We start from the raw sequence: 27,351 nt of genomic DNA on the forward strand, positions 1-27,351 counted from the left end.
ATACATATGTAAAAGCCATTAGAAAGAAACAAGCTCAAATCTATGCAGCATTCAGAGTGAACACACAGAATGAAATTCAGGTCCTCTACCTAAGTCAATCATGAAGCTATAGACATGTCTTTTTCTCAGTTTTTATGATGAAATTTAAAATGGAGCGATGATTTCTTCTCTGTGCTGTTAAAGGACACTTAATTTACTCTGTTTACACAAAGCTGATTTCATTGTTATTCAGCACCAGTAACTTAACAGGTTTTGCAGAATTACTAATCCTTTTTCATAATAAAAGGAAAACCAAGGGAGTGTAAACTATTTGCCTTAACTTATGGAGCAAACCTACAGCAGGACCCAAAACAGACCTCAACCCATCATACCACACACTGCCTTACTGAAAGCAGCACTGGCATCCAGAGTACTTACATTAACCAACACAACACATTTTCCTGCATGTATTCTAAGTTTTAGGGTAAACCAGTGTTGTCACAAGAGAGCGCAAAAAGGTCATATGCAGGAAAGAGTACGAAGTCAACTTTCAGAGCTGTGTGGCCAAAAGGGAGCAGGAGTCAGGGAGAACAGGAGATTTGCAGTCACGCTGACAACCACCACTGCCTTGCGAAGGCCACAGCCCAGGGCTGCCGCGACACCCGCAAAGGAGGCAGGGTACAGACATCCCGGGGGAACGCAGGGCACAGCAGTACACCCCCCCGGTAAGGCAGCCCGCCACAGCCTCGCCTCACCCCACCGCCTCCTTCTGCAGCCGCGGGGGGGCCCAGCAGACCTAGCGAACAGCCCGTGCCCCTCACCAGCGGGCCCCACCGTCCCACCTCGGGGGCCAACCCACCCGCATCCCAGCCCAGGGACGAGGGGGCCAACACGCCTCTCGTAAGAACCCGTGCTCCCCTGCAACCCGCCACGCTTCCCTGCCTGGGACAGCCGCCTCCCGCAGCTCCCCGCAGCCCTGCTCCTCTCAGCCCCCTCTCCCCCCGGCTCCCCTCACCTCCCCACAGCCCCCATCACCTCCCCTCAGCCCCTCTTCACTTTAACTCACCTCTCCTCAACAGCCCCCCCCCCCGCTACCTACAGCTCCCCTCACCTCAGCTCCCCTTCACTTCACCTCAGCCCCCCCGGCTCCCTACAGCTCCCCTCACCTCAGCCCACCCTGGCTCCCCACAGCCCCCATCACCTCCCCTCAGCCCCTCTTCACCTTAACTCACCTCTCCTCAGCCTCCCCGGCTCCCTACAGCTCCCCTCCCCTCAGCTCCCCTTCACTTCACCTCAGCCCCCCGGCTCCCTACAGCTCCCCTCCCCTCAGCCCCCCTTCACCTCAGCCCCCCGGCTCCCTACAGCTCCCCTCACCTCAGCCCCCCTTCACTTCACCTCAGCCCCCCCGGCTCCCCACAGCGCCCATCACCTCCCCTCAGCCCCTTTACACCTTAACTCATCTCTCCTCAGCCCCCGGCTCCCTACAGCTCCCCTCACCTCAGCCCCCCTTCACTTCACCTCAGCCCCCACCCCCCAGCTCCCTACAGCCCCCCCTCACTTCACCTCACCTCAGCCCCCCCGGCTCCCTACAGCCCCCCTCAATCCCCCATGTCTCCCCACAGCCCCCCTCACCTCAGCGCCCCCCCGCCCCCGCCTCCATGTCTCACAGCGCGACGCCCACTCCGCTGGAACCAATCGCAGCTCCCGCCAGCGGGCCCCCGACCAATCGCACCCGGCGGAGGCCGGCCCCGCTGACGAGCTCCCCGCGCTAGCGCAGCCCGCCCCGGCCGAGGCACCGCTCGCTCCGGCAGCCGCTAATGGCAGTTGAGGGCGCGCGGGGCGGCGGGTGCGCAGGCGCTCTGCTCGTCCCGTCCCGTCCCGTCCCCCCGCAGCAGCCGGTCACCTCCAGCGCCGCGACGGAGCGGGCCCTCACGGTGGGGTCGGGGGCGGAACCGCGGCGGGGAAGAAGCGGAGGGCGGGTCTGTGGTGACTGGGGCCGCCCGGGGACGGGGCCGCGGGACCGGCGGCGGTGCCTCGTCCCGGGGACCGCCTGGCTGTAGGGTTTCGGGGCCGGGATAACGCGTTCCTTCACCGAACGGAGCGGCTGGGAGACGCGGGCGGGAGGCGGAGAGGTTGGGGAGCCGGGGGGCCGCGGGGGTGACGGGTCTGTGTAACCGGCTGCCGTCCCGCGTGGGGAAGCACCGGTGCTCGGGGGTCTTGGGTCTCCCTGCGCCGTGAAAAACTCTGGTTCTGCTTTTTTAAGCACCTGAAGACACGAAACGGGCGATTCCCTCCTCCATTGCTCATCTCATTTCTTTTTTTTTTTCCCCCCACCTTTATAGGGGCTGTGTGTTACAAGTCCTCTGTATCAGCAGATATCTTAATGCTGGTTTTGACGATCCTTTCTTCTAAAGAAATTCTAACTGTTGCTTGCGGAGGTGGTGGTGATTTCCCATGCTTTGTATTCCTCTCCCTGCTAAAGCTTTAGCTAACATTAAAGCTACTTACACTTTTAAAATAATACAGTTTTAAAGAGTTTGGGGGAAAAAGTTGAGATAGCCCAGAAGATGCTACCGCAGTTAGGAAAATACCTGCTGTTCCTCCTACAATCACCCTAGTTTGTGCAAGTGAGATAAAGGAGAAATTTGCTGGAGTGAGGCTCTTGAGAAGTAAATATGCTGTGTAACGATATTGCAGAAGCTTTTGTAGAACCTGCAGCTTCACTTCCTCTTTCTTAAAGGCTTATAGAACAATTCTGGACCTTCCTGAACAGAGAGTACTCCTGTCACACATCATAAGTTTGGGGGGGGGAAAAATCACACCACTTACAAATCATACCTTGCATTCGTAATAGTCATGAATTCCTTGGTGAGAAATACTTGCCTCGTGGCCAAGGTTGCTAATGATATTTTTAGGTTTTTGAGAGAGAGAGAGAAATATGATACGTAAAGAACAGGCTTAAATACTGTTATGGTAGATGTACAACAGCTTAGAAGGAAAACAGACATGGAAGTTACTCCTGGCAGTTCCATGTATAGAGTAAGTAATGAGTAAATAACAATGCTGAAAGGCTCAAAAGTCTTCCAGCAACTCGAGAGGGTGGAAACTGTGGAAAAGGAAAGGTGGGATGAAAAAGAAAAATCAGAATTATAGTAGAAAACAAACTGCTGGTCCGAACAGTGATGTATAAGCAGGATTTAGACTTGCAGAGGACTCTTAAATGTGGAGCCAGAGTTGCTCAGGTGGCTGTGCTTGAACATGAGGAAAATATACTGATTGTCTGTCTTGAAATGTAGAATTGTAATCAGACACACAGAATGATGGAATAATTGCTTAAAAGAGAGAGAACAATTCTTCCTTTTGTTTAGTCTGGAATGAAAAAAAATCTCATTGCTCGTTTGTTTTAATGTATGAAAAACTATGACGATATATGAGAAACATCTGAAGTCAGTAGGGAAATAGACTGTTGACTTCAGTGGTTGTTTAGACTGGTTATTTTGCAGTTAACCTCGATAAGGAAGATTTCCATAATGTATAGCTAGTTAAACTGGTTCCAGTACAATTATTTTGTGTTACATGCCTTATCTTTTTAAATTTTTCAGATGCATCTGATTACCTGCTGGAAATACTTTGAAGTATCAACAATAAACTCAATGTTAACATTGCTTTTTTCTGGAATAGTTGCCTGTTGTGCTCACTCTACTGGGGATTCAGTATCCAAGTTACTCCTTGTGTCGTTTGATGGCTTCAGGGCTGATTACTTGGAAACCTATAAACTTCCTCATCTTCAGGAGTTCATTGAGGATGGTGTGCTTGTAAAACAAGTTACAAATGCTTTTATCACCAAGACTTTCCCAAACCATTACACCATAGTGACAGGCTTATATGAAGAAAGCCATGGCATCGTGGCTAATGACATGTACGATGCAGATGCCAAGAAAAAGTTTTCACAGTTTAATGATTCGGATCCCTTCTGGTGGAATGAAGCAGTTCCAATTTGGGTAACAAATCAACAGCAAGGAAATGGAGCAAGTGCTGCTGCAATGTGGCCTGGTACCGATGTAAAAATTAACGATACGACCCCTCAATTCTTTTTGAAGTATAACTTTTCAGTAACTTTTGAAGAGAGAGCGGAGAAAATTGTTGCATGGCTGAACAGCTCTAATCCAGTGGTCAGTTTTGCTACATTATACTGGGAAGAACCAGATGCAAGTGGGCACAAGTATGGACCAGATGACACTGAGAACATGCGCAAAGTATTAGAAGAAGTGGATAATCATATTGGTTTCCTTACTAATAAATTGAAGGCTTTTGGTTTGTGGGACACTATTAATATCATAATAACAAGTGATCATGGAATGGCCTCCTGTTCTGCAAAGAAACTAATTATCCTGGATAACTGCATTGGTCGCAATAACTATACTCTGATAGACAAGAGTCCGGTTGCTGCAGTGCTGCCAAGGCAGAGTAAGTTTTGGTTGTTTTAAGTTGTACACTGAGAATTAATCTTGTTTGTCTTACTGCTAAAAAGTACATGCTATGGTAGACTGTTCACATCTTTTGCAAAACCAGTGTAGTTCATGTTGCAGAACGTTGACATCATTTAATGAATTAGCTAAAGAATATTTATTTAGAAATTACTTTGTTTTGGTAATCAATGGGCCAAGGAGAGTTTCCTGTGAAATTGCTGTGGTGGTAAAGATGGTCCTGGTATAGCTTGTTGAGAAAGTAGATAGGCACTTAGTATGCCTGCTGTCTTGTTGCTCACTTAGTCTATACGGTTGTAATTCACAGTGAGCATGAAATAAACTCTCATGTTTATTCACAATGAAAAATGTCATTGTCTAAACTTCCAAGTAAAAATCGAAACCCAACTTTGATTGCTTTACCACTTCTGTTTCTGTGAATGAAACTTCAGTTTTCATACTGTGAATTCAGTTTTTGTATTTTGGAGTGGTTACTAACAGGCATGTCTTAAATCATGACACTGCTGGTCTCAGTTTCCACAACTGTAGCCAGACTGAAGCAATTCTAATGAACAGAGTGATTTATACAGTAACAAAATTTAACACTTACTGCTTTGGATAAAATATTGACTACTCTGGTGTGCGATTGCTTTCTCTTGATTTCTGTGCTTGCGTTTTACCCTCCTCCCCTGCAAGCCCAGAGGGTAAGTTGAACTGTAGGTCTGAAACCATAGCTGTGAGGTGCTGATTTAAAATGAGAGCAAATTGTGAAATCCACCTCAATACATGTAAAGTTTCAATGGGGACATGAAAAAATTCTTTTCTCTATGCCTTTTAAAAAAATAATTGTTTTGAAAAAAATGGATCTTAGGTTTAAAGACAGATAATTGCAGTAAATTGGGTACATAATTTCCAGCTGTTTCACATGCGGTTTTTTCCTTGGCAGACAAAAGGGACGTGTATAACTTACTGAAAAAATGCGACCCTCACATGAAAGTATATCTCAAAGAAGAAATTCCAGACAGATTTCATTATCGTCATAATAAGAGAATTCAACCCATAATTCTGGTTGCAGATGAAGGCTGGACAATTGTACAAAATGAGTCACTTTCAAAATGTAAGTGTTTTTTCCTCGTTTTATTCTATAAACACACACATGCACACATATATATACACATACATATGTATGTAATTTGACATTCATAGCATCTAGCTGGGAGAAAGTGCACAGCTTAGCAATGCACTGTGTGAATTAACATCTGTTTTGTTTTTTGTCTTTAAAACATGCTATTTGATGGCCCTAACAGGAAGAACTCTGGCTTCTTTGACCATTACTGTTGTGTTCCTATTATTCCTATTATTTTTAGTATTTTCCTCGTTTTATTCCAGCCATCTGTAGAATGGTCCTAGTTTAGCTACTGGAGTCTTGGCACTGTGTCTTTAGGAACATCTCAGCATTTTCTGTAACATCTCCGCCTGAGCCTGGAGTGTTTTAACAGATGAGGAAGAGATGGGGGATATTCTGTTGTCTAAAGCACTTTGTCATGTTCAACTTAATAGCCTGTGGTACACTTTTAAGAGTTATCTTAGGCAAGTTAGCAGTCTGTCTCAAGCTTCTACTAGAGTGTGGTTTAACTATTTTTTGTATATTTTTTATATATATATATATATATATATATAGGGGAGCATAAATTGAAGAATGCAAGACACAACATTTAATGTTACAGTACATATATGAGGAAACAAAAACAAATGGGAGGAAATACTAAAAATAATAGGAACACAACAGTAATGGTCAAAGAAGCCAGAGTTCTTCCTGTTAGGGCCATCAAATAGCATGTTTTAAAGACAAAAAACAAAACGGATGTTAATTCACACAGTGCATTGCTAAGCTGTGCACTTTCTCCCAGCTAGATGCTATGAATGTCAAATTACATACATATGTATGTGTATATATATGTGTGCATGTGTGTGTTTATAGATACGTATATACATACATACATACCTGTATATATAATTCTTGGAAGAAAAATTCATTAATAGGAATTAAATACAAAGGTGCCAACTTCCAGATAGCCTCGAGCTGCTGGCTGCTCAGAAACTGGTTGGTATGTCAGGGCTAACCCTGTTGGATACTTCCCAGACTCCCTGTTATGACTGCTGTCAGAGACATGATGCTGGGTGGCGTAAACTCCCGCTTTCACCCAGTTTGGCTGTTCTGTCTGCCCTTTGCACATCTTCAAATTTTCTCATTATTTGTACAAAAGTACTGCTTTTAATGTAAGAGATGTTTATATTTTAATTCCCCTCCAGATTTGCTACAATCATCTTCAAATTGACAACACTTAGCAGAGGTGTTCTCTAATAGAAGTCTCTTTCTTGTTTATGGTTAGATCCAATTCCATGTACCTAAAACAGTTAGTAAGTGTATATTTATAAGTAACAGCATTGTATCAGTCGAAGTGAATCACTTTTCAAAACAATTTTGCTAGCCAAGGCTTCCCAGAAGCCGGCAGGGGAGGTTTTAGCCTAAAAGGCTATTTAAATGTTTATTCTACTTGTCTTCATGGACAAAGTGGCAGTGTAATGATTAGCAAGGGTACCAATACCTGTACTGTATCTAGCAATGTTAGCACACACCAGCCCTCCTACTTCAGAGGTGAAATATAGGAAACTTCATTGGAGAGGGGACTTGGAACAGCTGTGTTCAAAACAAGCAAGTAGTAGAAGGAAAAAAAATGTGATCAAGAAACATAGGACTGCATTAAAGCAAACAAGCATGATGCAGTGTGGTAGTATCTTTGTGGTAACAAACACAATGGTGGAAAACATTAAAAAGGAATATTGGAAGTATACTGAAGTGATGAGTGTAATGTAATCAATAGGAATCTTGACGTTTCATGTCAGAAACTTCAAGGAAGCGGCAGCCGAGGACAGTTCTCAGGGAGACTTGTCAAACTTACTAATAAATGAACTCAAATGCAGTCACTCAAATACTGTGCTGTGTGTGCTATGAGAAATTTTTGGCATCTTGGACAGATTTTTCAGCCATGTTACTAGGAAATTTGACTATGGCTGCTTTTTAGCTGTTTATATTCCGCCAAAAATCGGAGTGAGTCGGTCTTAAAAACCTACCAAACATTCAAGTTTTGGTGACTTTGTAGCCACAAACGTTTTGTTGTATGCCTGTCACAGACATCATAATCCTTTGACTGTTTTTTGGGGTTTGACTATTTGGGTGTCCCTGCACCTGAAGTACCTAATCTGATAAGCATGATTTCAGGGTACTTAATATGCTTGAACCAAACACTATCAAGGGGAAAGTGCTTGGCTTTTAAGAAGTAATTGAAGTGTCTGCTTTGCAAGGGGGAGATGTCTTTCCAAAAATCTGAGAAGTACCAATTTGCATTCCAGCTACGGACTCGTCGTGGAGTGGCAACATCCTTTTCAACTTTGGCATGAGGAGTGGGAAGGGGAAAACTGAAAATGTTGATGACCAAAAGGAAAAGAGATAATGGCGGGGGGGAACCATGGCTGAAGACCAGTGTGGGAAAAGACTTCTGGGGATTGAGGAAGTGGGAAGGAACACTAGGTTGCTTCAGTGTTTCATCCAACAGTTGCTTTTATGTTCTGCATTAGTCCCTGGTTAAAATATATGCCTTTTGTGGGTGGGGGAGAGACAGGGAGGGGAATACTTGATATGCAAATGCAAACTGTGACGTTAACTCTTTACTTTGCATTTCTCCAGTAGGTGACCATGGCTATGACAATGCTCTCCCAAGCATGCATCCGTTCCTGGCTGCTCGCGGGCCTGCTTTTCATCGGGGTTACAAGCAGAGCACAATGAACAACGTCGATATTTACCCCATGATGTGCCACATCCTGGGACTGACACCACAGCCCCACAATGGCACTTTCAGTAACACCAAGTGCTTGCTCGCTGACCAGCGGTGCACAAATATTCCAGAAGCTATTGGGATAGTTATTGGGGCTTTTATGATACTGACTACTTTCACCTGCATTATAATAATCTCAAAGAATAGAGTAGCTCCCCCACGGCCATTTTCCCGACTTCAATTACAGTATGATGATGACGATCCTTTAATTGGATAGCACGCAGGGAGCCTGGTCTCACTTGCTAAATAGTGATTTCAGGAAAAAGAGTTTGAACTTGCACTGGATGGCATTCTTTGATGCACTTTAATGGTATCTGTATAAAATACTGTACAGCCAGATCTTGCTAACTTGTTTGTATGTGCTACCTGACTAGGAGTCCTGTAAAAATATTTTCAGAACAAAAGGGTGAACAGGTGGCTTTCTGCTGGAGGAGATGCTTAACAAAATAAGGATGCTTAGTTTTTCCCTCAAGCCTTTGAACATTTTCCAAATTAAATTCCAGAGTATGAACTAGCCAGGATAGATTAAGTGAATTTTAACATTTGTAAATTATAATTGGTTTTTTGTATTATTAAATTTAAATTAATGGTGACTTCTTTTATTGTTCTTGTACCTGTATTGGAAAGAAGATCTTTTTTTTGTAAGAGTTGGAAGTTGTATTTGGACAGTATGTTCTGATTTGTTCTTAAATTTGGGGATAGAGGGTGTAGAAAAGATCCAATACTTCTGTTTCAACCCTAAGCCAGCAATATGACAAGAAACTGGTGAGAAGGAAAACAGAAGTTAGTGAGGAAAGAATTGGTGGATATCACTTCTATTTTGAGCAATAAGTATGTGGTTCAGCAGTTACAACACTGGGCAGATGGCTCTGACATTTCTAGACGTGTGTCTGTGGATGTCTTAGTTCCACAGTTCCTGCACTCGGAGAGTTCGGATGGTACTACTTGCTTATCTCAAGGATGCCGATTTAATCTGAGAATCCTTGGCTTACTCAGTTTAATGGGCTGTAGTAGTAAAATTACTGCTTCTAAACCCTGTGAAAAGTGTTTCAGGTGTAAACTCTGCTGTAGGTGGTTCTGACCTGTGTACCAGCTGATAGTTATCTTTTGAAGGCTGTCATGTGCTAAAAAGCAACAACTGAAAGTTTGACATGCAATCATCAAGCAAGGATTCCAAACTCTTTATTTTAAACCCTGGAAATTTAAGGGGAAAAAAGTAACTTCTTTTTTGAGATAAGATCTGTTACCTGTACTAAGTTCTATGGATGTAAAGTTCTGGTGAAGACCAGTGCTAATGGTTCTCTTAATTGAAACTCTCAATTCCTTGTTAATGGTCAAGTCTAGTAACTTGCCATAAGAAAAAATTAATTTGATTTAGAAAGCCTTAGTGGTACCTTACTTTTTAGTGAGGAAAGAATGTGAGTTAAATTGTTAATACTAACCCAAAAAAAGAACTATAGTTACCAAGTCCATTTCCTACAAGTTTGATGGTTTTAAGAAATGAGAGAGCTGAGGTACCTGGTAGCATGCAACATGGTTTCTTGTTCACAAGCTCAAATTCCATGCAATTTGGTATTAGCCATGGACTACCTTTTAGTGATCCAACTGGAAGGAAGTATGGACTTCAGAGGGAAGGGTTACTTTTAACTGCCCACTGAAAAAAATACATTTGAGTTTTAAAAATGATTTGTGGAAGCTTTACTAATTTGTCTCTTTCTCTTTGAGGATTCTGTTTTACTGATTAAAAACACAATAAAAAACTAACCTGTTCTGGTTTTTCTCCCCCCCCCCCCCCCCCCCCAACTACTAGTACTACTTGTTGACTAATGCTTTACTCTAGATTAATCTGAACTTGAAAGAGGCTCAGGCCCCTTGAAAAATCTGTACCGTTACTGACAGTATACTGGATTTTAGGCTGTTGATATAATAGAGCAATAATGAGACCAAATACAGAAGTCACTTTCTTATCCTGCTGGAAGATTTAAAGTAATTAATTACATACAGTAAGAAGTCAGGTTAATGAGTAACTATGAAGTGAATGTTTTGCAGGGTAGAACCCAGGCTTAGAGATGCTGTAAAAGGGAGGATACTTGAATTCCTACATTGGAGAGAGCTGTCAGGTTCTTTTGATTTTGCTAATAACAGCTGCCATCCTCAGAGGGTGGCAGACTTGCTGGGAGCTGCTTCGCACCATCTATATATGGAAAGGCTTGACTCAGCTAAGTTATCTTTATCTTTCTGGCAGATGTGGTAAGACCAAAGTGTACTGTCCTCTACCTGTGAGGGTTTTCTCCTAGATGCTAAAGCTGATTAGCACAGTATATGCTCCACTCTACTCTTCCTTTCTTCCTCCTTCCCCCAAATAGTTGTCATACAGTGTGTGACTGATGTGCTTTCAGTTCCTCTCCGCATCACTACCACAGGCCAGGTGTCAAGGTTACCACCAAAATTTTAATTACCAGAAATGTAAATGTTGACTGAAGTGCAATGGCAGCACTCTAATCTCAAATACAAATATTGTTACAGATGGGGCAATCTAGGTCTAAATGCATTTCTCCTCCTAGCTCTGGTTAGCTCCTGGTAAGAATTGCTATAGGCAACTGAGCTCTTATCAAACCAGAAAGTGAGTGGTAGTATCTAGCAGAGATCCTTATTACCCTCTGCTCCTCCCTTTTAGCATTGAGACTAAACAGTGCTATTGTGGGAAGGGTTTAAAGAGAAAGTTTAAGTATTAATCAAGAAATAGGATAAACTATGTGCCAATTGCATTGCTACTTATTTCCAATTCTGAAGATGCAGTATGGTCTATAGGAGGCTGAGTATTCTTCCTGGCACAATTCTATGGTGCTGGCAGGGAGGGTTTCAAAGTAGCTCTTGTACATCCAGGATTTCTTACAGATCATGTACAAATCAAGAGAATCTAGAAAAACACCTCTTTCTCCTTAGAGACAAAGTTGATCTATTTAAAGATGATTTTTTTTTTTAAAAACAGTGTTAGTGCCTTAAACATGATGAAATATTTCCACTACCTAGTTACAGTTTGTATGAATTATTGCTTGTGAAAGTCAGCAGCTGATTTCCTTTTGAATAGCAAATTCAAAACAAGAACATAAGAAGCTGTGGCTTCCGCCTTCCTCAAAGCTGCGATAAAGGAGACATCCCACAACAGTTTGTGGCAACATGTAATGACTTGCTAAATATACACAACTCTGCAATGTTCATACCGGGCATATTAATTTAGGAGAACTTAACACTTAAACTAGCACTGAAGTTTAGAAGGGAACAGGGGAAGTTCATAACACTTACTTCCCAGTAGTAAAGACTGATGTTTCATTATATTGACTGCCTCCAAAAAGGAACTCTCAACACTGGGTAAAGAAGCCTTAAACCATCCACCCCTCTGGGTTTATATGCTTTTTGTCCATTAGCACCAGGAAATGGTTCCAGAATTGAGGCAATTCCAACTAACTATAGGTCCAAAACACTTGTTTCAGGGGGAAGTTTAACTTCCTATAAATTGAAAAGAATGTACTGCCTATGAAAATAAACCAACAAACAACATCACGTACCTCCAAGGATCGGACCACAGGGACAGATGTTTGCTTTAAATATGCATGGTACTACCTTTTATTGCAAAAAACAGTAATAGAGATTTGTTAACTTAATATGATTCAGATTAGGATTTTGTTATGGAAAGGCCGTCCATTTGCAATGCTGCAGATACTGCTATTGAACTTGCCACTTTCATGTGCATCCAACAATTTTTGTAGTCTAACATCTAATAAATGCTTCCATTACCTTTACTGTAGTACAAACATGGCATTTCTTGAAAGATAGGTACAGCAGCATAGGCATGGTCAAGACATGCTTAATATTATTATGCTTATTATTTAAGCAGAGAAGAAGATTTGGAAGTAAGCCTGTTATATTTGCATTTTACAAAGCAGCAGGACTCAACAACTGCGCGTTTGTCATTCTGCCCACACACAGCTCAAGATTGTGTTGTTCCACGCTTCTGAAAAGTCACACTGCACAACCCTTCATGTGATAATAGGCATTTTTGCACCTTTTTTTTTTTTTTTGAGACCGCATTTATTGTTAACAGCTTTACTGCAGCTCTTTACCAAGAAAGTCTGGAAGACATCTTTTATTAAAGAAACTGTTACTTCCACATACAGTAGCAAGGTGGGAAACAAGAGGCCTTTTATATAAGAAAGTTCTATCACACTTCCAGTTATTTTTAATAAAGGCATACACTATGCAGAGTACAAGACATAGTTGGGATACATACGAGTTAAGGCCATTCTCCCCCAGCCATCCCTCCACAACTCAAGTTTTTTTCCAGAAGTGTTTTTAAATGAAGCAAGCACTCAATGCTTGATAGCACTACAGCAAAGATGTATTTCAACTTCAGCATTTCCAAACGGGAAGAAACAAAGAAAAGGTTTGACATCTCAAAATATGCTTCACAGGTCAATAATGAAAGACAAAATCATGCTACCTTCTCAGCTTCCAAGCTTAACTTACAAGTAGTATACAGTGTACTCAAGTCCGCTTTCCAATGTACATCATAAAAAGCATCACATATACAGGAACCAAATCGCACCTCCTCCCCAACCAAAATGTAGTCTGAAAAAAAACTCACATCACATCAGAGAAAAAGTTGGTATTTTTCTCCAGTGACATTATATGTGCTTTCAATTTGATTAAGCATACACCCAACAACTTAAAACAGTGTTTAACACTGGCTAGGCAAATACCCTAACAAGGTAACTACTCAAGAGGTACCTGCAAATAGACCTAAGCAATAAAGGAAACATGTTTACACCTAAACTGAAATACCCAAATACTGAAAGATTCCCTTCAGTTTTCTATAAAGTTTCATTTTACCCTCCTCAAAGAAGGGCCTTACAGTGCAATACAGAACAACGACATCGAGAGTTCTCATGTTTGTGTTACCAATCTATTTTGAATATTATTGTTCCCACACCCTTTGTGAGGGAAAGCCTACTGCTCTTCCCTTCTTGCATGTTTGGGCAGGCAAACCTAAGGCCCAGGATGACTGAACAACACTGACCAACTTTGCCCCCTCCTTAAAATCAAGGGGCAGTTTGGCTGATGATAGAACTACACCTGTCACAATTAAAAAAGTGGGAGTTTAATGAACACCTCTGAGGTTACAATCCAGTTATTTTTACATCTGCCATAAGCCTTGCTATGAAATTACTGCAATAAGGAAAATTTCTATTAAAGCAGCAGGTTCCAAAGTGAGAAAGTGTGCAACTGAAGTAGCTACAGGCGAGGATTACAGCATCTCCAATTTTCAGTGTTATTCCCTTAACTAAGCCTGTAGATCTTTCTTTAAAACACACAGGAAGCTTGTACTACAATTGTTTCTAAGTTGCAAATAAGCAAAAGGTGGACTCAATGCATCAATTTGCTATCTGCCATCCACTTTTTGGAAGGTAGCTAGGGAAGTGATTAGTAACAATTTACAGGTTTAGGTTTTCTACTCACACTTCCCCATCCTCTCTAGGAACTACTGTGAACATCATTACTGCTTTCATCTTTCAACTTGAAAAGCCCCTGCAGCATTCAGTTTTACCTGGCATCAGCAAATGAAACTTAAGACATACCTAATCGTCAGTTCCACTAAGAATCAGCTTTTACAGTATCAGGCACACCTAACCCAGATATTTTCCTTCAGTGTTTTCTTAAGAAAATGGCAAGGTAGGAAAACAAGGCTGTATGCAGAACAGTAACAGCAGAATTGCAGAGATGAATCAGATTAAGTTACACAAGACTTCATACATATCCCCCAAATTAAGGGGCTGTCCTCCAACAGATCTGCTAGTTTCCTGCCTCCCTAAAGCTACTATTACAGCTAGACTTTCAGCATATACCTTAAGTTGGAGTCTTTCATTGCCTTCCCTCTCAAGCACTCATTGCACCTAGTTATGGTCTCTGGAAACTCCCACATCTGCCTGCAAAACAGCTTAATATTAAGCAAGTGTCCGTGCCATCACAGAGGAATCCAACAGATTACTTCTGACGCAGTGAGCACCAGACAGTTCGTAACATGGCACTGGAGAGTCATCACTGAGGCAGCGAGAAGCAAGCTCCCTTCTGAACTCACCTAGATACCATTCATTAAGTCTGGAATTAAGTTCAGCAAAATGAGTCTTGTACTTGCAGTTAGTCAGCTTATTGCAGCTCCTTGCTAGGTCTGCTAGCAACCCTCCCAATTGCAGTATTGGACTGTTAGTCACATTACTAGTTTGACAGAGCACATCCAAGGCCAAGATGTTCCCATCTTTGCCCTCTGCTGGGTGCTGTGGATAAAGCAATAAATTGCACTTAAGAGAAATACCTGACTGTTTGTGTGAATCTTGAAAGGTTCTTTCTCCTTCAGGCATTGTACTCTGAAGCAAAGTGCAGAGAAATACTAACTGACACAGGGAGGGGAAAAAAAATTCAGCTTTCGAACAAGTCTGACAACTAGACAACTTTTCTCACTTCATACCATGTTTTTCATACAAACCTGAGTCAGCAGCTTCTCAACTACTATTTAAGTGATCTTATCAATAAAACCACAAATAGCAAGAAGATTGATTGCCCCACACAAAAGAAACAGAGTAATATATAGTTTTGTTGACTGAGAATTAATAATTTTCCCTGACAGAGACTTTCCTCTGGAAGAACAAACTCCATCTTACACCTTTTTTCATATTAAAGTGTGCTTTTTCAGATTTAAGAGTATATATGGCTTAGGATTTATACGGCTGTTCCTTAAATTGTGTGCCTAATCCTACTCACCAAATTCTAAGGTCCACCCAGACATATCATATGAAACACAAGATAGCAAGCCAAACTTGTACTAGAGAAGTCTCACACTAGAGAAGAGTCTCCAGCAATGGGTCAGATGTTACACCCAGTGACAAGCACTCTTGAAACCAGCTTGTACATGTAAGTTCCTTAACTGATTCATCTGCCTTATTCTGAAAGAACCCTCTTACCTCGGAAATACAAGACTCCATTTGGATATACAGGTGTTGTGCTTGTATGTGTCTTTAAACTGCTAGCTACATGGAATTCCTAGAAAATTTAGTCCAGTGTACAGGAAACAATAGAAAAAGACCTACATTTACCAAAAGTCATACCTAAAATTGTGAAGACCTATATTTACCTAAAAAAAAAGAACTTAAAAAAAATCAAGTAGTTTAATGCTAATTACTAAAGGCAATACCACATAGATTCATATTTTGGGGTTACAGTTAACACAGTACTTTAAATAAATGTGTCTAACTCTAAATTTAGACACTTAGCACTGCATGACCTAGCTTAATAATAATGTTGTTTTCTGCAGGATTTAGTCCACCAAGCTATTGTAATGGTGATCCATGCAAAAGTTTCCTTGGGCAAGGAAGAAAAAAAAAAAAACCCCAAAGAAGTCTATTCACATTCAGTGACTTGTTAGAATGTAAGAGACTTTAAAAAAGCCTCTCAAAAAAAAGAAGAGGGGGTGGAAAATTAAATCACTACATAATAGTCTGTGAAGTGCACCTCAGTTGACGTTATTTCCCCCAAAGTAGCTCAGAATGAGGTATTCAAGGTCTATTGTCACTACACATCTACATACACAGCTTTCCGGGTTTACCTAGAATATTTTCAACCTCTGAAGGATTTAGCAGTGGTAGGGTGAAACAGAAACATGCTCTTTCTCTGCATACCTAGTACGTACATACACCATGGTACCAATGGATCAGCATCCATTTCCTTTTAGTCCACATATTTATGCTGATCCACCTCTTAATTTTTTTTGTATAACCTTATTTTAAGCATCAAATAGGAAATAGTACCAAACATTATTTATCTTGCAACAGTGGCTGGGCTGCTTCAGTACGTTGCATTTGCATGGTATTTGCTTGGGTGAGGATAAAATGCTTAACAAAAACTGCAATAAAAACCATAACAAGAAAGCTGCCCAGAAAGACTCCTACAACAGTAGCATAGGTGTCTGCTCCAACGGCTACAGGAACTTCTTCAGCAAGTATATCTTTCACAGCGTTGAATGAACCATTGTTTGGCAGTGGGTTAATACCAAGTAGATGGCACAGCAAGGGGTACAAGTCTGTAGCATTCATGACTTCTTTGGTGGCATTCTTTCTGAAAGCAGGCCCAACTGCCAAAAAAATTGGATGCATTTCTGGTAAGGTGTTGTCATATCCATGATTACCAACTGGAAATAAAAGATAGATAAAGGTCAATATTCTGAAGTTGCAAAACAAGCAATGAACCTTTTCCTAGAATTAGCATAACACAGAAAAGGAACAGCCATCATTTATTCTTGCAGAGGTTTAGAAGAATCATTTTGATCAACAGCACAAATGTTTCCTAGAAAATACCAAGTCTCAGAACTACAAAGAGAAGATGCCTTAAAAAAAAAATGGAGAGCACTATTTAAAAAAAAAAAAGTAAGCTCACATGGTAGTAACAGCACTGTCAATGGCATGCTATGCTACACTGAAGTTTCCTTGATTTTCCTCAAGTCAAAACTCCAACTTTGCAACTGGACCAGATCTCTTAAAAAAAAAAATCCACGTAGAGATAGACTGTTTCACACCTAAGTAGCAGACAGAACTTAAGCTCTGACTGCTTTGACACTTTGTCCAATTTGGTGCACTATTTACTCATCAATAAGGAAGAAGTTTACAGATCTCACTAGTGGGTCTCCAGTGACCCTTCCTTACAGGGACACTAAAAACTCTGAACAAGGAAATAAACATGCAGGCACAAAAAGATGCTCTCATCATCTATCAACAACTGAGAAACTTGTTAAGTCTTGCAGGTATTGCTGTTCAGCTTCATAACCAGCAGCAAAGTTGAAAAGGTTTTCAGTTAAGAAACTTAAGAACTGACCATGTGACACCTATATCTTTTCTCCTAGCTAACCAAAAGTTACAGTTTACTGTTTCCATTCTATCTATAATAAATCTCAAAACCCCAAGGTGAGGAACTTAAAAGTGGGGGTTTTTTTCCTCCAAATCACCTAGAACGCATATTATCCTACAAGGCAAACAAAAATCACTGGTGTAGAGTAACACAATATTCAAAGACTCTTTCTAGCAATAAAACAAGGTTACCACAAGTGAAGGCATACACAGAAGTTGAGGACTTTCCAGAAAGCATTCTTTTATTTCCAACCCAACCCTTCTCCAGTAAATAAATAGTATATGATAAAGCAATGCTATTCATCCTCTATGCAAGAAGTTCAGTTACAACTTTTTTTTTTTTAATCTCTCAGGAAGTGGTTGTCAGTTTGCTAGATCTTGCAAGACTCCCTCAAGCATGTGACCACTAACACATGTAAATGATCTTACCTTGGTAAGTTTAAGTTTTAGAAACTGTAAGTCAAGTCCCCCTCCCCTAACAGTAGGGTGCTTCCCATCCCATCAGGAGAAAGAAATTATACATTCTACACACTTAGCTTCAGAGTTTTCCCTCCTAGTCTTAAAAAACAGGGGAAAAAAAAAACCCCAAACAAAAAACTAACATTGGTTGAGATTGGAAGAGAAACTATCATGTAAGATCTCTGACTAGGAAGATATAGCAAAACACTGTAAATACAGAATACTTACATTGAAAACCATCAGACTTATTATATACAATTTCCCATCCTTTATCAGCTACTGCTAAGATTGGCTGAATTTTACTGTTGTGTTTGTAATGTAATCTATCCGGAATCTGTTCCTTTTTATATACAGTCATGTTGGGATGAGCACTGGCCAAAGCTTCATATACTTCATCCAGTTTGCCTTCAAACAAACAAAAGAAACAAAAGACAAAACTTAAACATACCAATATGTTTACTGAACTCACCAGTAGTTTAAATACAACTGAAAGAAGAGGGCAAAATGCACTTCCCCAAAAGCTAATTATAGCTGTAAGAAAAAACAGTGGATTACAATGCACACAGAATTTCCTGTGAGAAATCCAGAGCGTCATTCACAGTAAGATCACACCTGGCATCAGACTTCACAGCCTGTTCCTAAGCAGTAAGTGCCTTGCTAATTTTAGAAAAATCCCTCACTTCGTAGTTATCAGAATGTAAGCTTCTCACAAGAATGAGTTAGAAGGCATTCAGCTAAGTCTCGCAGAAAAGAAACCAGCTCCTCCTAGCTCCATGCAAAGCTTGAAAGCAAGAAGATGGCTCCTGAACCTGTTTATGAGGTAATACGCATATTAAGGCCATATTCTGTCTCTCTCCCAGTTGGCTATGATGACAAGTGACACTTTTTATTTATTTTAAGTAGTTTAACTGTTAGTTGCTTTCCTTAAAAGGCCAAAGAGAGCAGCCACTTTGTTTCTTGGCATCTCTGAAAACTTACTTCTGAGTGAACCCAATTGTTTATTTCTCCTTCTGCAAGATGCTCCAATAAACAGCTACATATTTGACCTCATTTGATTCCCAGTTTTGATCTTCTACCATTTTGATGACAAGTTTAGCCAATTTAGAAAGAGTAGCCAGTTTGTTGCTATGCTCCATGTAACATCATAGTATTAGCAATTAATTACCTAGGGAAAAGCAAAACTAGCTTGCATTAATCTTTCAGCAGAAGCCCTCAGTCTCAGTCCAGATGCCGCTAACATGTCAGGAGCTGTACAAAGATTGCAGAGTCCTAAGCAGGGAACACAGGACAAGCATACAAAGGGACAGGTTGGACCGGCATATAAAGATGGCACTTTTGGTTTGGAACTGTCAGCCACTCTGTATATTCAATAACGGCTAACAGCACTACCTACTCCTTTGTATTCTTACTGTCTATTCCTTTCCCTTCCTAGTCATCTGCTGTGTAACAAGCGTAAATCCTTAAAAGCTGTACTATCACTACCAAATAAATAGGCATTTTCTACCTCCAATTCTTTATTTGCTTATTTTCAGTTTCTGAGCTTTTCTTTCCAGTAAAAAAATCACTGAACAGCCAGAAAGCAGTTGGACAGGCTAGAACACCAGCACACAGAAAGGAGGAACCAGGACACACAGACAGGAACACAAAAGCAAGTTCAGGAACCTACATCTGAGCAAGGTTCTTCAGTGTCATTCCCCAGCCCCCATTTAAGCACAGATTCCTACTGAGGGCTATGCAGTGTATATAACAGACTTCTGTTATATACCAAATAACTCAGCCCCATGACTTAAGTACTTTGTGCTACACGCATGTGCGATTCACTTGGACAGCCGAGTTCACAGTTAGTCTCTGCAGGCCAGTTTCAGCGCTACAAGGTCTGAAGCACAGCTGCAAGAAGTTTACATTTTCTTTGTGGCCAACACTGCTGGTTTTAGTAGATGAGTGGGATTTAAGCACATCCTGTCATTTTGACTTATTTCTTGCTAGCTCTGCCTTCACAGCTAGCTGTACGTCCTGCATCAGGCATTCCTGCGTGTGAGCTCTTCTCTGACTGTCCTAAAAAACAATTGCCTTGATGACCACAAGAACAAGTGCTTAGTTTGACCTGAGACACTGTCTGAAGTAAACGAAAGATAAACTCCTGTCTACCATTTACAGCATGCATGAAGTTTTGAATACATCTCAGGAAAAAAATGTTTGTGAGGTGCCCGATGTCTTTAAAGAAACCATCTTCAGTTTCCCTCAGTTCCTAGGATCTGGTATAGAAATAGAATGATGCATAATGTTTCTTATCTCAAATTGGCATTAAAAAAAAAAAAAAAAGACTTAAAAGGTTCACTAAACTTAAGAAACACAATAAAGGTCAAAATGAGACAGCAAAAATCCATACATTAGAGAGACAGTTGCAGAAACAAGAAAAGGGAGTCCAATTAGCATTTCTAGGACTACATTAGTAACAAAATTAATTTTGTTATGCCACTTTTCTATATGGGGTAACAGGGAGGAGAAGCCCCAAATACAGCAAACCATGATTTTGAACTAAATTAATTATTTGAATTAACATATTTATACTGAATGGAAGAAAGGCCAGCATTACCAGCTGTGGTACAGGTGCCATCTTCATGAACATACAATCAGTTCCACACACACCAATACACTAGCATAGTTAAATAATGGCTTTAATCCATCTCTTGGGGATGAAACATGTAGCCAAACAGTTTAAGCAGCAGAAGTTGCTGCATATTTAAGCAATTAAATTTTTTCTCAATGTCTCACTAAGTTTTACCATTCCCTTGGTTTAAGCAAGATGAATGGACTAACTGTTGAAGAATCAGTCTTATGTACTTAAGTGTATGTTATTTCATAGCTAAACTGAGACTGAAGCTCACTGGTTTATAATAAAAATTACAGCTGGTAACAGGGAAGGAAGGAATTTGAGCTGTGCTCAAAACTGCTTCTTGTTTATTGGTAGTGTAATAAATATCTGAACCTCTGGCAAAACCAAATCCAAGCTATTCCTGAAATCCATTGAAATGGCTTTTTTACTATTCTGTTATCTAATTGCTGCAGAGATACTATTTCTTTTCAGCATTTAGCAGACAGGAGAATCAGGTTACACATCTTCAAGTTCTCATTTACTGCATTAGGGATGTAAAAGTAAACATTAGTGCTGAAACAACTCCTTTATTTGGTAATGAGAGCATCCTGGACAACCGTGTTTGTCTCCATTAGGATGGAGCTCCCGAAGTCAGCTCTTCTATCACCACTGAGAGAAACAGTGCCCAGCTACAAGCACCTGAGTGTGCTCAGGCGGCAAATGATCTCAGTTTGGACATACTAACATTTTAGTCTGGAATATTCTTCAAACTAAAAATGACAAGAGACATTTGTTTACATATTTAAAGGTCACTTACATCTGCAAAATACCCTACCTGCTGGGGCATCAAATAGAGTGCTATCCATTAGTGATATTGGATAATATTCAAAAGAAATATTACAGAAATCTTAAAACACACCTTTTCAGAAGGCCACCTTAAAACTCAACTTCCAAATTAGCACCCCTGCCCACACAAAAAATTGCTGTTTTCCAGGTTAACACATTCACACCAAATACTTATAGCTTTTGATCATCAAAATAAAGAGCGGCACCTGTACACGAGTGACACTAAACACACACCTGACACTCAAGCAACCCTTCAATGACTGCAACCAGACTTCAGATTTCAATTCCAACAGGATTCTTGCCCAGCATTATCACATATGATATGAACTTAACATATGCTATGAACATAACTGGCTGGCTGTTCAGCGTGATGGGGGAAAAAAACACTGAAGTGAACTACAATAGTTGGCAGCTAATCAAATAGCCAACACAGGCTTTCTTTTTATCAAAGGTCTGCATCTGGTTTCAGTTTACTGTTTGAGTTGGAAATCTAATTCTTCCACTATGGCTTTAGCATCTTGATGAAAGGCAAGATATGTTAACACTCAGTTGTTATCCATCTAGAACGCCATTCATCCTTGATAATGCCATTAGATTACTTTACTTCTCATAAGGACTAAAGGACAGTTGGCAGTATTAGTCAGTAATAGATTTGCTCACTTTTCATTTCAGAAAGTTAATTCGGGCTTTTGACAGAGCTAGCAAAAAGAACAAAGACGTGATCCTGCAAGTACTCCTTGTTCAAGGCTGATGTCCTACTGGCATCAGTGCTGCTACCACCACTTCAGTTAAGGAACAAGTCTATAAAGTTTTGATACTCAAGTATTTTCTTCAGAGAATTTTACTGCTATAGCTCCTACCTTCTTTTGGCAAAATAGCTACTGCAGGAGAATGGTCAATGACTTCATAGAGCTCTCTATTCACGTACTGATCAAGCTCAATGATCCTTTCTGAGGAGGACTGTGACATTCCATGATCACTTGTGATTATGACATTTATCACATCCCACAGCTTTGCTTTCTTCAGTTCAGACATAAGATATCCCAGCTTTTTGTCAATATCGCTAATTATCGGACCCATAAGTGGGTTTTCTGGGCCCAGAATATGGCCCATCTCATCAGGCTGTTCCCAATACAGGAGACCAAAGTTTATGGGTTCTTCTGATGTAAACCAGTCAATAAGCCTAGCAACTCTATCTTCAAAGGAAACAGATTCATTGTAGGGCATATAATATGTAGGAAAGACTCCATGTATTTTCACATCTGTTCCAGGCCACATAGCTGCACCGGTTTTATGTCCTTCTTTCTGGTTCGTCACCCATATTGGGCTGGCTTCTTCCCAGAACTTGGAGTTATGGATATCCATTTTGTTCAGAGAAAAAGTTTCATTCAGAATAGGATCATACATCTCATTAGCAACTATACCATGGCTTTCTGCATAGAGACCAGTCACCATTGTATAATGATTAGGATACGTTTTTGTTATAAACACATTAGTGACCTGTTTGACATGAACACCATTCTCCATGGCATAATGAAAATTGGGAGTTGAGACTTTATAGATGTAATCCCATCGAAATCCATCAAAAGATACTAGCAATGCTCTGGGCTGGAAAGACAATGCACTTGGAAGAAACAGTAAGAAAATTGCCAGGATCTTCCAATAACAGTTCATGGCTATTCTGAAAGGTATCCGTCCCCTCTTCTGAGGCAGCATGGCATCTGTTGAGCAGAGACAGAAGATTTGTTTGCATTAGCTTGTCAAAGTCATAACTCAGTTTTAAGAATGAGTAGCTAAAATAGTCCCTATGTATTTATACAGCTTGCTTTATGAACACTGAGCATTCCAAACATAGGAACGGGACCTTTTACCTATCAGTTATATTGATATCCCAATTTCAAAGATGGGAAGTGAGACACTACGATTTGTTGAAGGAAACACAGTTCACAATGCAACTTCTTTAACCGACACCACTGCCCAACCTCTTCCTTTTTTTCTTCCAGCTCCCAATACACAGGAACTCCTGCTCTTGCAATTTGACAAGTTTTCAAGTATTTGCTGTACTCAATGTTGTAAGAAACTGCCCTATGAGAAAGCTGGTGCTTGTTAAGAGTTAAGAACAGGGGCAGTTCTCACCTTCAGAATAACAAGGTCCATCTCTACCAGAACTTTATAACCCTCATTAAAATCTCTGGAGCATTACTTCTCTTCTGTGCAAGTGTGGCACAGACACACTAGCATCACATGGCAGACCAGCAGATGGGAGCAGGAAGTACACACTGGAACTGGAGGACTCTGTGCCGGCACAGCTCCCATCGGGGAGGGGGAGGGCAGCTAGAAACCATTACAGCTTCTCAGCCCCGACACTCAGTACAGTGCTACTAAACGTGCCGAGTACAATTTCTAGTGGAGAAACTAGCAAATAAGAGTTGAATTTCAGATACAGCAGTATATCCATTAAAAGGTTTTGCTGCCTAAAAGGGGTCAGATCAAGACTTAAGACAAACAAAGAGCAGGAACATCAGTTTCCCAACATTTTGTCACATCTCTAACCTGATCATAGCTTCCCTACATAACTAAGCTCTTTTTGATCAGCTAATTCTGACACTCACTACCAAAGGTCACTTCTAGTGACAGCTTTACAGACAAGAACATATACAAGTCATACAAGTCAGTGCGCAGTTTAAGTTCTAACTGAACACTTATGTCTCTGAATGGATTGGAAAGAGGTGGTTGAAAGATTCACTGGTACAGTTGTGAGCCACTGGAAATAGTGTATCTTTCAAGCAAGCATCATCTGTCCTTTCCAGTCAAATACCGCTGCAACCAGAGTGCAAGCAGCTTGAAGTACGCAAGACCCAAGAACTATAATGCAAATCCCGTCCATGAACTGCATGAGATGGTGACCACCACACACTGTACCCTAAAGCATTTGCTCCCTACATAAACATTCAGCACTAATTCTGATTATATGACTCAAGGATGTTGACTATTCCTAGCTATGACTGGCACTCCTTATCTAATTGCATGACATAATATGACACACAATTTCATATGGTATTGGGTTGTACTCCCCTGCCTCAGTTTCCCTCTCGCCTTCGCAAACACTTTCTTGTTCAAAACTCAGTTATCTAACTCAAAGTAAGATCCCTATAAGAACCCTCACACATGACTTCCCTATCTGTAACTGACCTAAAATTTCATGCTAATACTCCCCACTTCTTGCTCAACAGCATCATTTAACCACAAGACCAGATACTGTTCAATCCAAACCTGCATGTGGACTGAAATGATACCCCACACAGTTCCCTTTAGGTTCCCGTTTTTCAGCAATCTTCTGGAACAAGTCACTACTGAAATTCAGCAGGAAAACAGTGGTCGTGTAACCAATAAATCCATATGAATATCTGGAGTACTTTAAATATCCTAGTTAATATAAAACATTATAGCTTAACAAGCACCTGAATACCACTGCAATGAAGGAATAGGATTTGTCATTTTGGTAGAACCCAAGATATCTTCTATGGGAAATTTTCATATTCTAATTCCCCAGCTAATTCTCTCATTTACACTGGAAAACAGCACAGGCACTGTCGACTTGCAGGTAGTTGAATGTCACACCAAACTTGCGTGTCTCCCAAAATTAAAATCCACGCCTAAAGTCCTGCTAAGAATAAACTGACACTTAGAGGCATAACTCCCCTTTCAGCCAACACCACAGACCCAAAGGCCACGGAGTCACTCAGTTTCACCCGATGTGGGATTTCTTTCAGCTGAATATGAAGGGAGAAAGGGAGAACATGCTGTTGTGTCCATCTGAACCCCATCCGCCAAACTAAGCGCAGCCCATGGCTGAGTCGCAAATTCCCCCTTCTGGGGAGCAACAAGTATGAATTTAAGTCCTCTCAAGTGAAATTAGGTCCTTACTTCTGAACTTTACACAGTTAATGATGTCAACATCACCCAATCCTTTAATTGCATATTTTTAATAAATAACGGTGTGGGTTTTTTTTCCCCAAGGCCTTCTTATACCAGTCTTCACTGGAGACAACCTGAGCACCCCTACTGATCCGGCTCTCTCCAGAAACCCAGCACCACAACGCACGGCTCTGGGCCCTGACGGGGCTCTGGTGGGACGAAGGCATCTGGGCTGCCCAGGGCAGCGAGCTGCCACACAAACAGACAAAGTGCCCAGGGACCTGTTCAGCAGCCGGAGGAGCCCAGCACACAGAGGAACGCCAAGGGCAGCCCGGCATTCCCCCACACAGCGGCCCGACGCCTCCGTGGAAGGCTCACTTCACCCTGACAGGCCAGCCACCCGAAGCCAAACCGGGACTCACGAAACCCACGCTCCCTCAGGCGAGAGACCACCGCGACGCCCACGGCGGCCCTCACCGAGGCCCACTCGGGCCTAAACGAACCGCTCGCCCCCGGAGCCCGCTCTCCCTCCGGTCCGGGCCGCCGCCACCACCGCCGCCGCCCCGGGGAGCGCAGGAGCGAGGCCACGGGGTCCTCCCCCAGCCCGGCCACAGGGAGGGAGGGAGGGAGCGAGCGAACGTTCCCCCGGAGGAGCCGCGACCCGCGGTTACCTGCCGGCGGCCCCGCAGCGCAGGCGGAGCGGCACTCACCTCAGCGGGCAGCGGCGGCGGCGCCCGCACGTAACGGCCGCCCGCCCCGCCCCGTCTCTCCTCTCTGGGAGTGGCCAGCGGCGCTGTCAGTCAGCGCCGGATAACGGTCAGGGCGCGCTGAGGGGAGGGGAGGAGGGCTGAGGGGAGGGAGGAGCCTCCGCCTCAGGCGCCGGGCTGAAGCGGCGGCCGTTGCGCTCGGGTTTTGGGGGGTTTTTTTTACGCTTTCCCGGTGGTTTTAACGCCTCCCGGGTGCCCCCGGCTCGGGGAGAGCGGGGCCTGGCGGGTCTAGAGCCGGGGAGGTTGTAAGGGGGCCGCTGGGTGTCGTGGGATTGCTTTAAAGGGAGAAGAACGAGGGCCCAGGCGGGGCAGGCGGTGCTGTGAGCTGGCTGTGAAGGCAAGGAGCAGAGTTCGCTTCCTGGGTATCTGTCTGCAAGGGCTTCCTCAGTTCAAAACAAACCCCAGATTAAACTGATTTTGAGTCAGGCGTTTTTCCTTTTGTCTCCTCTTGTCTTCTGACGCTCTGCGTTCTCCATGTTTTTCCTGGCAGGTGTGCTTTCCTGTGTTGTGGTGCTCAAGAGCTGTAGGCGTACCCTGGAATGAAGAGGAAAATCGGTTTATCCCTCGTCATCTTGCTAGAAACTGAACTGCTGAAAGGGGACAAAGGCCGAGCTGGGTTCCCGCCTTTACTAGGCAAGGATCTGTGCTGCGTAGAGGTCCAAAGCCCATGCCTTGTGTACATACACAAACCGTACCCCACTTTGTGGCAGTGCAGAAAACCGTTACACTTCTGCTGGTGCATAGAACATGCTACTTATTAGTCACTTCATAGCCAGCACTGGCTAACTTACACATCCTTCTAGTGCAAACAAGCATTGCAATGCAAAGAAAACAAAATTTGTGGGTTTTTCCCCTTTTTTTTTGCCTAATCCATACAGGATGAACCTGTTTTTTTGTTGATGCCAACCTACTGGAGGCTTCATATCTCCAACATAGTACCTTATTGGTAAGTAGGTAGAAAAGGGTTACGTAAAAACCTGTGTACAGGCTGTAATCCGGGTAAGATTCTGGCTCCTTCCCGTCCTTTTTCTGTGAAGTTACAGCTTGGCTTCATGAGCTCAAGATCACCGACCTGATCAGGCTCGTGCAGTAAGGGACTCACTCAAGCCTGGGGCAGTGGCAAAGTCTGGTCCTTGTATCTAAATTTTTTAAGCAAGGGTGATATACCTTCCTCACCCCAGCTCTAAGAATTGTAGTAGGGGACAAGGCTCTTTTAGTCGTTTTCTTAATATCACCCACACACACACCCGCACACACCCCCATTACTGTTGTACTGTTAGAGCTGTGAGACTGAGACTAGTGCAAAACTGGAAATATATATTGCTGCAGTGATTGGCAGAAGCTGTGTGGATGTGGCTTGGGTACACAGGAAACTGAACCAGACCACGCCTGTAGCACTAAGTTCATCATATGTTTCCCAACAGTGACCCACAACAGCAGCTTTGGAGAAAGGGGTAAAAAGAAAAAAGCCAT

General features: G+C 42.2%; 2 protein-coding genes across 6 annotated transcripts; one reads left to right on the forward strand and one right to left on the reverse strand.

Annotated features, from left to right (window-relative positions):
- The first annotated feature begins 1,748 nt into the window (after positions 1-1,748).
- On the forward strand, positions 1,749-12,144 carry ENPP4 (ectonucleotide pyrophosphatase/phosphodiesterase 4). 4 transcript variants are annotated; one of them, XM_069805615.1, is made up of 4 exons: positions 1,749-1,913; positions 3,582-4,446; positions 5,392-5,562; positions 8,197-12,144. In XM_069805615.1, the coding sequence occupies exons 1-4, from the start codon at positions 1,797-1,799 to the stop codon at positions 8,556-8,558; spliced, it is 1,515 nt and encodes a 504-aa protein (XP_069661716.1). In that variant the 5' UTR covers positions 1,749-1,796; the 3' UTR covers positions 8,559-12,144. The 4 variants fall into 4 exon arrangements, with proteins under 4 accessions (XP_069661716.1, XP_069661715.1, XP_069661718.1 ...); XM_069805614.1 differs by having other exon boundaries at positions 1,753-1,913; positions 8,194-12,144; XM_069805617.1 differs by having other exon boundaries at positions 1,835-1,962; positions 8,194-12,144.
- Positions 12,145-12,460: 316 nt separating this feature from the next.
- On the reverse strand, positions 12,461-25,922 carry ENPP5 (ectonucleotide pyrophosphatase/phosphodiesterase family member 5). 2 transcript variants are annotated; one of them, XM_069805619.1, is made up of 4 exons: positions 25,822-25,922; positions 22,054-22,914; positions 17,980-18,156; positions 12,461-16,580 (listed from the first exon to the last, which is right to left on the reverse strand). In XM_069805619.1, the coding sequence occupies exons 2-4, from the start codon at positions 22,907-22,909 to the stop codon at positions 16,207-16,209; spliced, it is 1,407 nt and encodes a 468-aa protein (XP_069661720.1). In that variant the 5' UTR covers positions 22,910-22,914; positions 25,822-25,922; the 3' UTR covers positions 12,461-16,206. The 2 variants fall into 2 exon arrangements, with proteins under 2 accessions (XP_069661720.1, XP_069661719.1); XM_069805618.1 differs by having other exon boundaries at positions 25,783-25,883.
- Between the last annotated feature and the right edge of the window lie 1,429 nt (positions 25,923-27,351).

The sequence above is a fragment of the Haliaeetus albicilla genome, chromosome 18, assembly GCF_947461875.1.
Source record: "Haliaeetus albicilla chromosome 18, bHalAlb1.1, whole genome shotgun sequence".
Classification (NCBI taxonomy): Eukaryota; Metazoa; Chordata; class Aves; order Accipitriformes; family Accipitridae; genus Haliaeetus; species Haliaeetus albicilla.